This window comes from Heteronotia binoei, chromosome 8, assembly GCF_032191835.1.
Source record: "Heteronotia binoei isolate CCM8104 ecotype False Entrance Well chromosome 8, APGP_CSIRO_Hbin_v1, whole genome shotgun sequence".
In the NCBI taxonomy this organism is placed as follows: Eukaryota; Metazoa; Chordata; class Lepidosauria; order Squamata; family Gekkonidae; genus Heteronotia; species Heteronotia binoei.
This window is the reverse complement of record NC_083230.1, coordinates 47,651,319-47,663,922: the sequence shown is the minus strand read 5'-3', so window position 1 is coordinate 47,663,922 and position 12,604 is coordinate 47,651,319. Positions and strand designations below refer to the sequence as shown.

Sequence of the window (12,604 nt, the reverse complement as noted above, 5' to 3'; positions counted from 1 at the left end):
GGAAGAGTGCAGGAGACTGATATTGATTAAACTTTTTCACATTAAAGCTTAACCTGTATTCTGGAAAATATATAACCATGCATACATATTGAAGCCATAAGACTTCAGCGAAGAGTTCATTGGGAACAAAATCTGCATTTTAACAGTCAACTGCAACAGAAATAAAATGTTTAACTGCCTTACACTTTTCCCTGAAATAAACAAATCAATATTTATTAGCAGTCAAAATTTAGCTTGGATCATTCACATTTTATGGTGAAGCGCTAGCTATCTTAAAAGCACAGCGTACAGCTTCAAACTCTGGATCCAAATGTTGGTTAGAAATTAATCCTAGTTAACTTGGTGAAGCAGAGAAATAACAAGGTTCGCACAGACTGGTATGAAGCGAGGTTTACTTTCTGGTACCAGACGGTAGGACCCAGTCGTGCACGGACCCCCAAAATGACTGAATTCCAATCATTCTACATACAGACGGTTTTATTCACACCGAAAACAAGCAGGCAGGCACACAAGCTTATCTGATGTCAAAGGGACCCGCCTCCACTAAATTCCCCCTGGTAAAATTCCATGACTAAGTTTCCTTACTTATCTATCATAGTAAGTCGCCTGTAGGAGACTGTTTCTCTTATCTTAGATAGCCAGCTTCAGACACACACCCACTCTGCTGTGGCCAGCTCTTTAATGGAAAATTACAGCAGACATCGTTAAGACAAAGGCTGTTACTGCATATTATTACTATAGCTAGGATATTGTATGCTAAGTACTGGAAAAAGCCGCAAACGCCAAACAAGAATGAATTTTTGTCCAAATTAATGGAAGCAGCTGAAATGGATATGTTAACTTGTAGATTGAAAGGAGGAAATATGGAAGAATGTAAAGAGACATGGAGCCCGATGTATTTGTGGGCTAAAACATTAGGATTTGAAACGATATGAAAATATTGAAAGTTATAGTCTTTTCTTGACTCATTCGCTCCATTAGGTGTTGTATGTTAGTAGGTTGATGTCGATGTTGATATGTAAATGTGTATATTTTAGTATGTAAGGTGTATTACTGTGTATTACTGTGTTAAATGTTTAAAAATAAAAAAGTAACTTGTTAAAAAAAAAGACAAAGCATGCTCTTATTCAATATAGCAATTACTATTATTGGGGGTATTAATTAATTATTCAGGGGCTCCCCTTCATTGGGGAGGGAAGAAGCTGGTGGAAGTTTAATTTGCTTACCAGAGGGGAGAAACTGAGGACACACACAGAAGTGTTTTACACATAAAGATGTATTATCTGTTCTGTCTCTTGGAAACTCTGATCATCAGGCATGCACAGCATAGCAGAAATCCAGCATAACCAAAAGAAGTTATAAATTGCTTTTTAACATGCATTATGGAAGTTCTTAGCAAAGTCATATCAGAGATTTCTTAGAAGTAACAAATTCTCAGAAGTCTACCATTGTAGTTACAAATGGATAAAGTTTTGAATTTTAGTAGTGAATGTACCAGGTACAATAAACATTTTCTTACTGTGCTGAATCCAAGTTTCCATGGCTCTTCTGTTAAGATCATATTCAGTTTTGTTAATCTATCATTTCTGCATTCATAGCCACTGATTTCACTCCAGTCCAACCACTCAATGCAGCTGGAGATGCTATATGGCAGAAGTGTTGGCAAGAATTCCACAATAGCTGGGAAGACCATGGCTACCAGAACAGCTTTCCCTGCAGCTGTACAGCCAAGAAGAAAAAGGCCTTTGTAAATTCAAATCTGACTGCTACACAAGTAAAATTAAAAGCAAGTGAGCTACTATCATAATAAACAAATCACAAATAAAATGTTTATACTACTCACATGAGTTCTTAATGTAATAAAAGATGTCAACGTCTCTGGCATTTTTAGGGTTTCTTTCCTGATATTTCGATACCATAAACTGGTTTAATTTTTCTTCAAGATGTTCAAAATTTAGGGAAGACTCTTCAGGAAGCCACTTAAAAAATGCTATTTTAAATTCTTCTGGTACTTTACATGCCTCAAAAAATAGTGAAATAACTGCTTTCCAATTTTCTTTTGGGTGGGTCTGTAGAAAGTAAGATGGGTACCCCTGTGCATAGCACTTTGATCCAGCCAGCTTCACCTTAACATTCACTTCCCACCATGGGTCCTTAAATGGAAACCGTCCAACCACCTTGTATTCCTTTTGGGATTTTTCATCTTTTATTATAACTGAAATAATTTAGAAAGGAAAAAGTTGTCAGTATAATATCAAAATATTTGGACTTAATTTTTTATAAACTAAATCACAGATTAATCCCAGTCATATTAGGACCCAATAAACAACAGCAACAAACCTGACAGAAGAAATGATTATTTTTATCAGCAGCCGTAGCACAGATCAGCCTTCTGATTAATATTTCCAATAATCTGAGTGCTGTTGAGTTGTCTGTTTTATTGTATTTTATTGTTTTATTATATGTTGTACTCCTCCCTGAGCCCTACAGGGAATGGGCGGAACAGAAATTTACTAAAATAAATAAATAAAATAATAATTCATTCCCATCGCTAACAACTTGTCAATTATGTAAACATGAAGTTCTCTAAGGCAGAGTTCATCTCCTCAGTGTTTTGCATATAGTTACAACAAAAATGCAGTGATTTGTTTACAAAGTTATCTATACTTTTCAGAAATTTTAAATAATTGTTATGTCCAAAGTCTCAAAAATGTGAGAGAAAGGGAGCTTTCAGTAACTCACCATCTCAGACCAATCCCAAACTTGTACTACTGAATTTAGTAATTGTGTGTGAATCTTAAGTGCTGTCAAGTTGCTTCCAACTTATGGTGACCCTATGAATCAATGTCCTCCAAAACATCCTACCATTCAAAAGACACGTAACTCTGGGACAGCAAAAATGAAAGATGAACCAGACTGAAGTAACTAGGGTGGCCTACCTCCAGGGAGGGCCTGGCCCTGCTACTATAGTTGATCTCCCGATTACAGAGAGGAGTTTCCCTGCAGAAAATGGCTTCTTTGGAAGGTGGATTCTATAGAATGTATCCTGGTGAGGTCTCTCTCAACCCCTAACCCTGCCCTCCCCAGGCTCCACCCCCAAAATATCCAGGTCTTTCCCAACTCAGAGCAGCAATTATTTTTGCATATCTTGTGCAAGTCTTAGCTTTACAGAGAATCATTCTTTTTCTGGCATTTCCTACACTTTTTATCCCATTGAACACTTATCGTGTGTAAAACCTGCCAAATTAGGACAATATGGATTCTGCAAGATTGTATACCATAGTACAGAGTTTCCCAAACTTTTCTTTCCTGTGGCCTGGTTATTTTTACACTTCTCCTTCATGGCCCACTAAAATTTGGGGGTGGAGCCAAGAGACTTTGGGGGGTGGAGCCGGAAAACAGGAATTATGTCATTTCCTGTGGTGTCAAGGGCCAAGTGATGTCACTTCCGGGACACACTGAACCCAAACTCCACCATTTCCTGTGATGTCACTTCCAGGGCACTCCCCCAAACCTGCCTCTTCTTCTGAAGTAACTTCATTTTCAGAAAAATCTCTCTGAAACTCATGCTGAGCCAAAATGGGGGTGGAAAGTGGGTGGTCCTCTCTTTCCAATCCCACACCTGCATGCACCTATCTGTTTGTGTGTTCTTCTCCAGCTTGCAAGCACTCCTAATGGCCATGTTCAATTGCCTGCACCACCTTCCTCAACAGCACTGGCCAGTGTATGCAGTTGGGAGTGCTGTTGCTATTGCCATCAGGAATGACAGCACTGTGTATCACCCAAACAGCTGCTCTACCTCAAAATATGCTGAAACATTTAGTAGGCCCTTCCTTCAGCTGCTACTACTGGAACCCTGCCTCAAGTTGGTTTCAAGAAAATCTTTCGACAGCTATTTTTCATACTTTTCTTTGGCTGAAACACTGGGAAATTGCTGTGAAAGGTAGCAGAGAATTGTATTGCAATTAATGAATTGTATTGCAATTGTATTGCCTGCAGCTTTTTACTGGCTGTGTTTCCCATGCCTTTAAAAGCAACCTGTTTTGCAGATATTTAGCCAGTGAACTTCTTTCATCCTTTTTAATATCTACAGGAGGAGTTTGATTTTGGTGACAGACAGCTGTTAAAAGCAGGACCAGTAAAATGGTGCCAAGTTCATAGTACCATCACTTCCAGTGCTGTTGAGATATACTGCAGTAATCTCCAATAATTTCTTTCTGCCCCACACCTCACACTCTCACTCATTCACACAGAAATCTCATAGAAAGGCCAGCTGGCTACAACTGGGGGTGCCAACTTTTCATTGGCAGAGCTCCTATATCTGCAACAACAGTATGATGAACAGAAAAGTTTCATCCAGTAAAAATGGAAGGAAAGAAAGGGAAAGGAAGGAAGGAAGGAAGGAAGGAAGGAAGGAAGGAAGGAAGGAAGGAAGGAAGGAAGGAAGGAAGGAAGGAAGGGAATGAAATGGAAGGAGAGGAAAAGAAAACATGGAAAGAAAGAACATAAGAGGAGCTATGTTGGATCAGGCCAGTGAACTATCCAGTCCACTCATACAATGCCCCAAAAGCACCAGAATGTCCACCAGTGGGGCCAGGGCACTAGAAGCCCTCTCATTGTTGCTTCCCGCCCCCCTCCCAGCACCAAGAATGCAGACAGAGCATCACTTGCAAGGAAAGAAAGGAAGGAAGGAAGCGGGAGGGGGAAAAGCCTTTCTCACCATCAGATGACCCTAGCCAGCAACAATTCTGCCCAGGGGTCATTTGGTAAAAAAAAATAGCTACTGGAATACCCACTCCCCGCCCCTCCTGGTTGAAAAAAACACACACCCTTCTTTGCCGCCCAGGCCTCCTGGGGAAATCTCCCCAAAAGAGCATACTGCAAGGCACATGAAAGCTCATACCTTGAAGACCACTTCATGGGTCTAAAGTGCCAGTGGACACCAGCTTTTCTCTTAAACACTGGGGTGGGGGGAGAAGGAAGGAGAGGCAGCCCAACACAGAGATGGGGGAAGGAAGGAAGCCAAACAGAGCTCAGGCTTTGCAGCCTGTGTCAGTCTTCAAGGCAAGCTTCTCTCTGCACAACAAAGAGACTGGGAGAGGAAGGAAGCAGAGCATAGGTCATGCTTTGCTGGGGACTGGGCTAGCTTTGGCTTTTCTTGTGACCTGATAGTGAGGCTTCCCTGGCCTGGTACTGGGTCACGACCCTGTAAATGGGAAACACTGCCATAGTATACAAAGGTCTTCACTGTTGTCTTTAAACTTCAATTAATTTGTGGAAGCCAGTGAGCTTTACGCTAGTGATTTTACAATTGCAGCCTCAGAGGTGCTCTCTTTCAACACTTCTGGTGTTTTTTAGGACTCCAGTTACTAATCGAAACCACTCTGTGAACCCAACATACACCCTGCCCCTCTCCCCCTCCCCCCCCCCAAAAACCAAAACTCCCTCTGTGAGCCTGCTAGGGTTGGGGAACTGTGGGTTTTGGGCTCCCGCCTCTCAAGCAAGCAACCACGCAGCTTAAAGGAACTACCCTCTACTCAGAAGTAAATCTCACAGAGTTCAAGGGACTTTCATGCATACAACTGCTGCTCAAGCGCAAGTCAAACAGCACGCACCTGAGTCTTCCGACGCCATGTGAAGGGCTACGGATGGGGAAAGTGAGGCACTCAGGGCAGCGAATGTGCGCAGTTGCTGCTTACCTGTCCGGCGCGGGGGCTGGAAGAAAGAAAGTTGGCTCGAATCTTCGGGTAGCTCAGCCAGGGGCTCCTGGTCGTCACTGTCCTCGTCCTCATCGACTTCCTGCTCTTTTCCACTTGCTGTTTTGTCCGGCAGCAACAAGCCCCGGAGTTCGAAGGAGGTTCCTTTCCCGCCTTGGCCGCGCTCCCAGGCCATTTTCCGCCTGCTGGTTACGGCGCAAGCGGGCGCCATGAATCTACGGGCGAAGATCCTCCCACCGTCCCATCCTGGCTCCGGCGCACCCTGGCGGCAGTGGGAGGGAACTCCGTTAGTCACCCTTCGGGTTTTGGAGTTTCAAGCTAGTCGCTAAGTAAACAATTCAGGAGGATAGATTCTGGTAGGTCAACAAAGCCTGCGTCCAGTGGCAACTTTAAGACCAACAAAGTTTAATTCTTTCAAAGCTTTCGTGTGCACGTATTTGAAGAAGTGTGCATACACACGACAGCGAATACCCAGAGTAGAACTTCGTTGATCTTAAAGGTGCCACTGGATTTAAACTTAATTCCGAAGGAGTGGGCGTGTTAGTTTGCTGCATCAAAGATAACGAACAGTCTTGTGGTGAATACTAACATTTTATTCCGGCAGAAATTTTTGTGGACTAGCGCTCACTTCTTTAAGAAAGCAATGAGGGGACCCTCCTTATACATTTTATACAAAGGTAAAAAGAAAAAAAACAAGATTCATAAACCAATTAAATTCCTGGTGAAGATCCGCTCAATATTTTCGAAGAAGTGGCCCACAATGAGAAGCCTACAAAAGTTTATGCTAGATAAACTGGTGTTATTCTTTAAAACGCTAGAGGACTCCTGTTCATTACTGCTGTTTAAGCAGATCATACTAACGTTCGATACTATTTGTATATATAAAAAGTACAAGTTTGCAGTACAAATCATGTTGGGGGTTAAAGGTGGAATCTTCCTTCTTAAAACATGTCAGAGTGTCGTTACTAGAAAATAATCCAATTGAACTAAATGGATTTATCGTCAAGTAAACGTGCTTGCATTTGGGTTGTTAAAAATGGGAAACAGTAAAAGCTAGATCTACATGTATCCTCATGGATATTCTACTTTTAAAAACAGAACACCACCAGATCCAGTATCAAATCACATGTGGGAGGCACAGCTAACCATTAAAAACACACACAGATCCAACACCTTGTGGTGCTGCAACAGCACAAAAATGTGGTCCAAAGAATGGATCCTCATGAATTAATATGATTGTACACTTAAATGAAATAAAACCACCATTATACTGTAGGTCATGTTATTTTAGTCTATAGGAACCACCAGAAAAGTCAGGCATGTACTGCTTTGTGGTGCAAAAACATGCTTCTGAGCCATGAATCCTTGGAATTTTTGCATTGAGTCACCCCAAACTCACCATCAGATCACATAGCATGTCCATAACTACAGATTTGACCAGCAAAATCACAGATAAGAAGAAAAGTTGGTTTTATACCCAGCCCTTCACTACCTGCAGGAGTCTCCAAGCAGCTTACAATCACTTCCCTTCCTCTCCCCACAACAGACACCCTGTGTGGTGGGTGGGGCTGAGAGCTGTGACTGACCCAAGGTCAACCAGCAGGCTTTATGTAGAGGAGTGGGGAATCAAACCTGGTTCCCGAGATTAGAGTCCCCCACTCAACCACTATACCAAAGTGGCATCTGCTGCTTCATGGCACCACAATGGCATAAAAACATGGTTCCAAAGCACAGATCCTTGGGGGGGGTTGTGTTGAGTCACATCAGCTCAACATCAGATCACATATTATACTCATAGCCACAGATTTCACCACAAAAATCACGTATTAACTGCATCGTGGTGCTGCGATGGTGCAAAAATGTGGTTCCAAAGCACATATCTTCAGGACTCACCCCAAACTCAACATCAAACCACATTTGTCCATAACCACAGACTATATCACAAAAATCAAGCATCTTCAGTTTTGTGGTGCCACAACAGTGTAAAAATGTGGTCCCAAAGCACATATTCTTCTGAAACCTCAGGATTTCTGAGTTGAATAACCCAAAATTTACCATTGGATCACATATCTGGGCGCTTTCACAGAAACTGAATAAAGCACTTTCAACTGGATTTTGCTGTGTGAAATGACAAAATCCACTTGCAGTCACTGAAGTGGATTGAACCTACATAATATTTAGCATGTGTGAAAGCAACTGCACGTATCTGTTGCCACAGATTTCACCACAAAAACCACACATCCACGGCTTCATGGTGCCTCAATGGCACAAAAACTTGTTTCCAAAGCACAGATCTTCATGGATCCCCAGGATTTTTGCATTGTTACCCCAAGCTCACTATCAAATCACATACCTTGTCCATAGCCACAAATCACACCACAAAAATCACACATCCAGCACTTTGTGGCACTTCCACATCAGAAACACATGGTTTGAAAGTATGGATCCTCAGAGGTTTTGCATTATGTTGGCGCAAACTCACCATCCAATCACATATAATGTTCATAACCACAAACTATCACAAAAATCATGGATCTACTGCTTTGTTGAGACACTGGGGGGGGGATTATTTATTTATTTATCTGATTACATTTATATCCCACCCTTCCTGCCGAGGCAGGCTCTGGGTGGCTTACATGGTCATGCATGTGCATGAGTATAAACATATAATAAGACATAAAAACCATAAAACAGTTTAAAAACAGAAGATTGACATTTCGGTGCTATGCTCTTAAGTTTCAGATTGATGTTCTCAATGGTTCCAAAGCATAGATCCATGACATCCAATGGTACTGAGGACACTCCTGTGCCAACCTGAAAATGTGAGCTCTATACAGTGAACTGGCTAGAAGGATCCATCTCTGTCAACCTCTATGAATTACCCTGTGAACTATCAGGATTCTGGCCCCTCAGTCTCTCCACATGACCACTTTCCACTGGTAATACCACAGGAGCATCATATAAAGCTGAAGGATGAAGGCCAGCATCCCGAAGCAAGCAACTAGCTCTCTGGCAGTCTCCATCTCCTCCATACAAGGTGTCCAATTCTGGTGTAAAAGTGAAGGCTCATGGACCAATGGACTCTGTGTTTAGCAGAGGAATCTCCGAGCTGTCAAAACTGGGTGGTAATGTGGTTATTTGTTTCTGAGTTTGCATGGCAGATGCATCTCAAGAGCAGATTCAGTGGACCGCCTGTGCATTTATGCACATGCATAACCCTCATTTTTTTCTAAAAAAAAAGGAACCTGCTGCACACTGTATGTTGAACATGCAGTGGGTGTCTAGATAGTCAAAGATGGGACAGATGTGCAATTATGCAAATTGTGGGAGATGTCTGGACGTTTACACATGGAACACTACATGGACAGGTAAGAGCGAAATTTGATAAGGGTGTGCTGAGCTGGCCATCTGACCACCACCTCTGTCTTTCTTTCTTAAGAAAGAAACCCTGGATTATGAATTCATGAAGGACCTTAACCACAAGCCAGCTGACCTGAGACTTTGTAATGGGGAATAGCATAGAAGTTTTCACACTAAAGGACATTTTATATGTGCGTATACATTACCTAATTTATTCATTATCATTTGCAGCTGAAATTGTGAGCTGGCTTAATTGGATTCATTGGAATGATGAGAACATCAAATTCAATGCTAGGCAGTGGAACAAATGAGACAATGGCAACTGATTAGTTTATAAGATGATAATTAATAAACTTGAGATAATGACATTAAGTTTAATCATTATTTAATTTATAGGAAATTAGACTCCTACATAAATTCAGGAGAATCACTTCACCTCCAGGGTGCTGGTAAGACATGTACATGCCTCAACCCTTTGACACTTATATTAGCTCATTATCATAGTAGAAACTTCTCAAAACAACTTCCCAGAATGATAGCTTTTGAGGTGACACAAAAGATAAATCTAGTAGCTTTAAAGTTAGAGGTCAGTGAATTTATGTTAGAGGTTGAAAGAACAGACATGCATTGTTTTATTTTATAGATATCAGATAAAAAGTATCTGGATAGATTTCTTTTTCTTATCAGAAAGTGCCGGCTCAAACTGGCATAATCTAGCAACTCTTAACTTCACCCAGTAATGACTAATCAGAACAGATTACGGTACTGGCTAAATATGAATAAAAAGATTTTATTGAATAAAATATTTTATCGAAGGGTTTGCGTTAGCAATCTGGCTTCCCATAGAAATGTAATTCAAAATCTTTACTAGTTATATACTAAGTCTGAATTCATGGCAATCAAAAGCCTACATATGCCCAAGAATGCTAAAACTACTAAAGATGTTACCAGGCTTCGGATTCAGTGGGAGCTCACAGGAGCTTAGCTTCTGAACCTATCTGACAATTCCACCTCCTCCTTCCCACCTTGTCCATTGAATAGTAGGTGCAGCTACATAACAATCCCTGGATGAGCTCCACCACCTATTTTTCTACAAAATGACCCCTGGTTGTTACCATAGTTTCAATAGATTACTAGAGGCTGTAAGGATCCAAGAATCACCCCTAAGAACATACGAACATAAGAGAAGCCATGGTAGATCAGGCCAATGGCCCATCCAGTCCAACACTCTGTGTCACACAGTGGCCCCCCAAAAATTACACACACACACAAACACTGTGGCTAATAGCCACTGATGGACCTTTGCTCCATATTTTTATCTAACCCCCTCTTGAAGGTGGCTATGCTTGTGGCCGCCACCACCTCCTGTGGCAGTGAATTCCACATGTTAATCACCCTTTGGGTGAAGAAGTACTTCCTTTTATCCGTTTTAACCTGTCTGCTCAGCAATTTCATCAAATGCCCACGAGTTCTTGTATTGTGAGAAAGGGAGAAAAGTACTTCTTTCTCTACTTTCTCCATCCCATGCATTATCTTGTAAACCTCTATCATGTCACCCCGCAGTCGACGTTTCTCCAAGCTAAAGAGTTATGCCTTAATAAAGTATATGGAAACTAAGATCTTAGTCATCAAAGAAAAATTGTAGGACATTTCCAACACTGCAAATGAAGCTTTCAGTGTGCAACCTAATCACTGAGAAAAAGCTCTGCTCTTGTAAAATCAATACAGAATTAAATTGAAGATTTGGAAAACAAAAACTGGCTTGCATCTAAGATAGAGTCCTTTGATTTCAAAAAAATATTAGATTTTGATGCAACACTTATCAAAGGATTAATCAAGAGAATTTCTAATATGCTGACATGTCCAAAAATTGCTTTTTTCATAATTATCAAAATACTTGGCATAAGGATCTAGGTGTATCTCTATCTGAAGTACAATGGGGTCATATTTGGAATACTGCTGTATACACATCATCTGCTTTTAATATTAGGCTCCAAACATATAAGGTGATTTCTAGATGGTACCTAACCCCTGTTCAATTCTCGCACTCAATCCCTGACCTGCCTCCACATTGTTGGAAAGGTTGTGGTTCTAGGGCAGTGATGGCAAACCTTTTAGAGACTGAGTGCCCAAACTGCAACCCAAAACCCACTTATTTATTGAAGTGCCAACACGGCAATTTAACCTGAATACTGAGGTTTTAGTTTAGAAAAAACAACTCATAGTGAAATTAACAAATTGAAAGAACATTTGGTCTGGATAGTATTTGCTTAGGAAACCAACAAAATAGTAACATGTCAGAATGGGAGAATGATGGTGAGAATGTCATAAGGCAATAAATGGAGGCTGTTAATTGCTCTGTTGCTTGCAGGTCTGTGTTAAACTGAGAACATGCCTTTCCCAGAGGTGTTCCTTGGGTTTGATTCCACACTCCTCCACTTTCAGCTGCTGGAACGGCCTTGGGTCAGCCATAGCTATCACAGAGCTGTCCTTGAAAGGGCAGCTTCTGGGAGAGCTTCTCTCAGCCCCACCTACCTCACAGGGTGTCTGTTGTGGGGGAGAAAGATAAAGGAGATTGTGAGCTGCTCTAAGACCCTAAGATTCCTTCTTCTTTTTTTAAACTAAAACTGTAATCCTGTGCATATGTAGAGAGTAGGTGCCACAGTGCTCACTGTAGATTACATCCGAGTAACCATGGAGAGCTATGAGGAAAGTCTAAGGGGCTTGGGGATATTCAGTCTGGAGAAGAGGAGGTTGAAGGGGAAGACATGATTGCTCTTTTGAAGTATTAGAAGGGCTGCCATTTAGAGGAGGGCAGGAAGTTGTTCCTGCTGGCAGCAGAGGAGAGGACTGGCATAGGAAAAACTTTTTAACAGTAACAGTTGTTCAACAGTGCAATTGATCCTCTCACTGGCAGTCTTTAAGCAGCAGCTGGACAAACAACTGTCAGGGATGCTCTGGTAAACCAGAACAGCAGTGCAACAGTTTAAAAAAAGCTTATCAGCAATTTGCCTTATGGTCCCTGTAGCTTGAAAGAGCTCTGCTCAGATACTGCTATCAGAAGCATTGTATTTGAAAGCAAAGAAGCCTGCAGTTCCTCCCTTTCCACTCCTAAACCAGAGGCGATCCCAGCTGCTGTTTTTGCCAGATTAGTGGGATCCAACATTTCCTGCAATAAACCCACATCCCGTCAAAAAAAGTGCTTGATTCAAGGTCCTGATCTCTCCCCCCTCCCCATCCCCACACACCCATGCTCTCTTCTTCCCTTATTTGATGGCTGTCATTTATGAATCTCCCACTGAGATAGAAGACCCATAGCATGCCTTATTATCAGGGTCCCCTTTCTGAGATGTATGCTCTCTGCTCTCACTCCATCTTGGCTGCGTTCACTTTTTCAGTCATTTTAAGACCAAGTAATGCCATGCTTTGGAGAAGGCAAGGTCAAGGGTTTCCTCAGGCTATGCTAATGAGTGGCCAAAACTTTGGGTGGATAATGGATTCACCGATGGAACATCTGCATGCCTACC

At 41.7% G+C, this 12,604-nt stretch overlaps 1 protein-coding gene across 1 annotated transcript in view; it reads right to left on the bottom strand.

Moving 5' to 3' along the window:
* The window catches only part of HELB (DNA helicase B), a 31,686-nt gene extending 25,744 nt beyond the window's left edge, over nt 1-5,942 (bottom strand). Inside the window, exons 1-3 of the mRNA XM_060245035.1 lie at nt 5,700-5,942; nt 1,844-2,215; nt 1,520-1,719 (exon numbers count right to left, since the gene is read on the bottom strand). Of these exons, the coding sequence (XP_060101018.1) occupies nt 1,520-1,719; nt 1,844-2,215; nt 5,700-5,928 (801 nt within the window). The 5' untranslated portion in view covers nt 5,929-5,942. The remainder of the gene's footprint in view (nt 1-1,519; nt 1,720-1,843; nt 2,216-5,699) is intronic.
* Nucleotides 5,943-12,604: the final 6,662 nt, after the last annotated feature.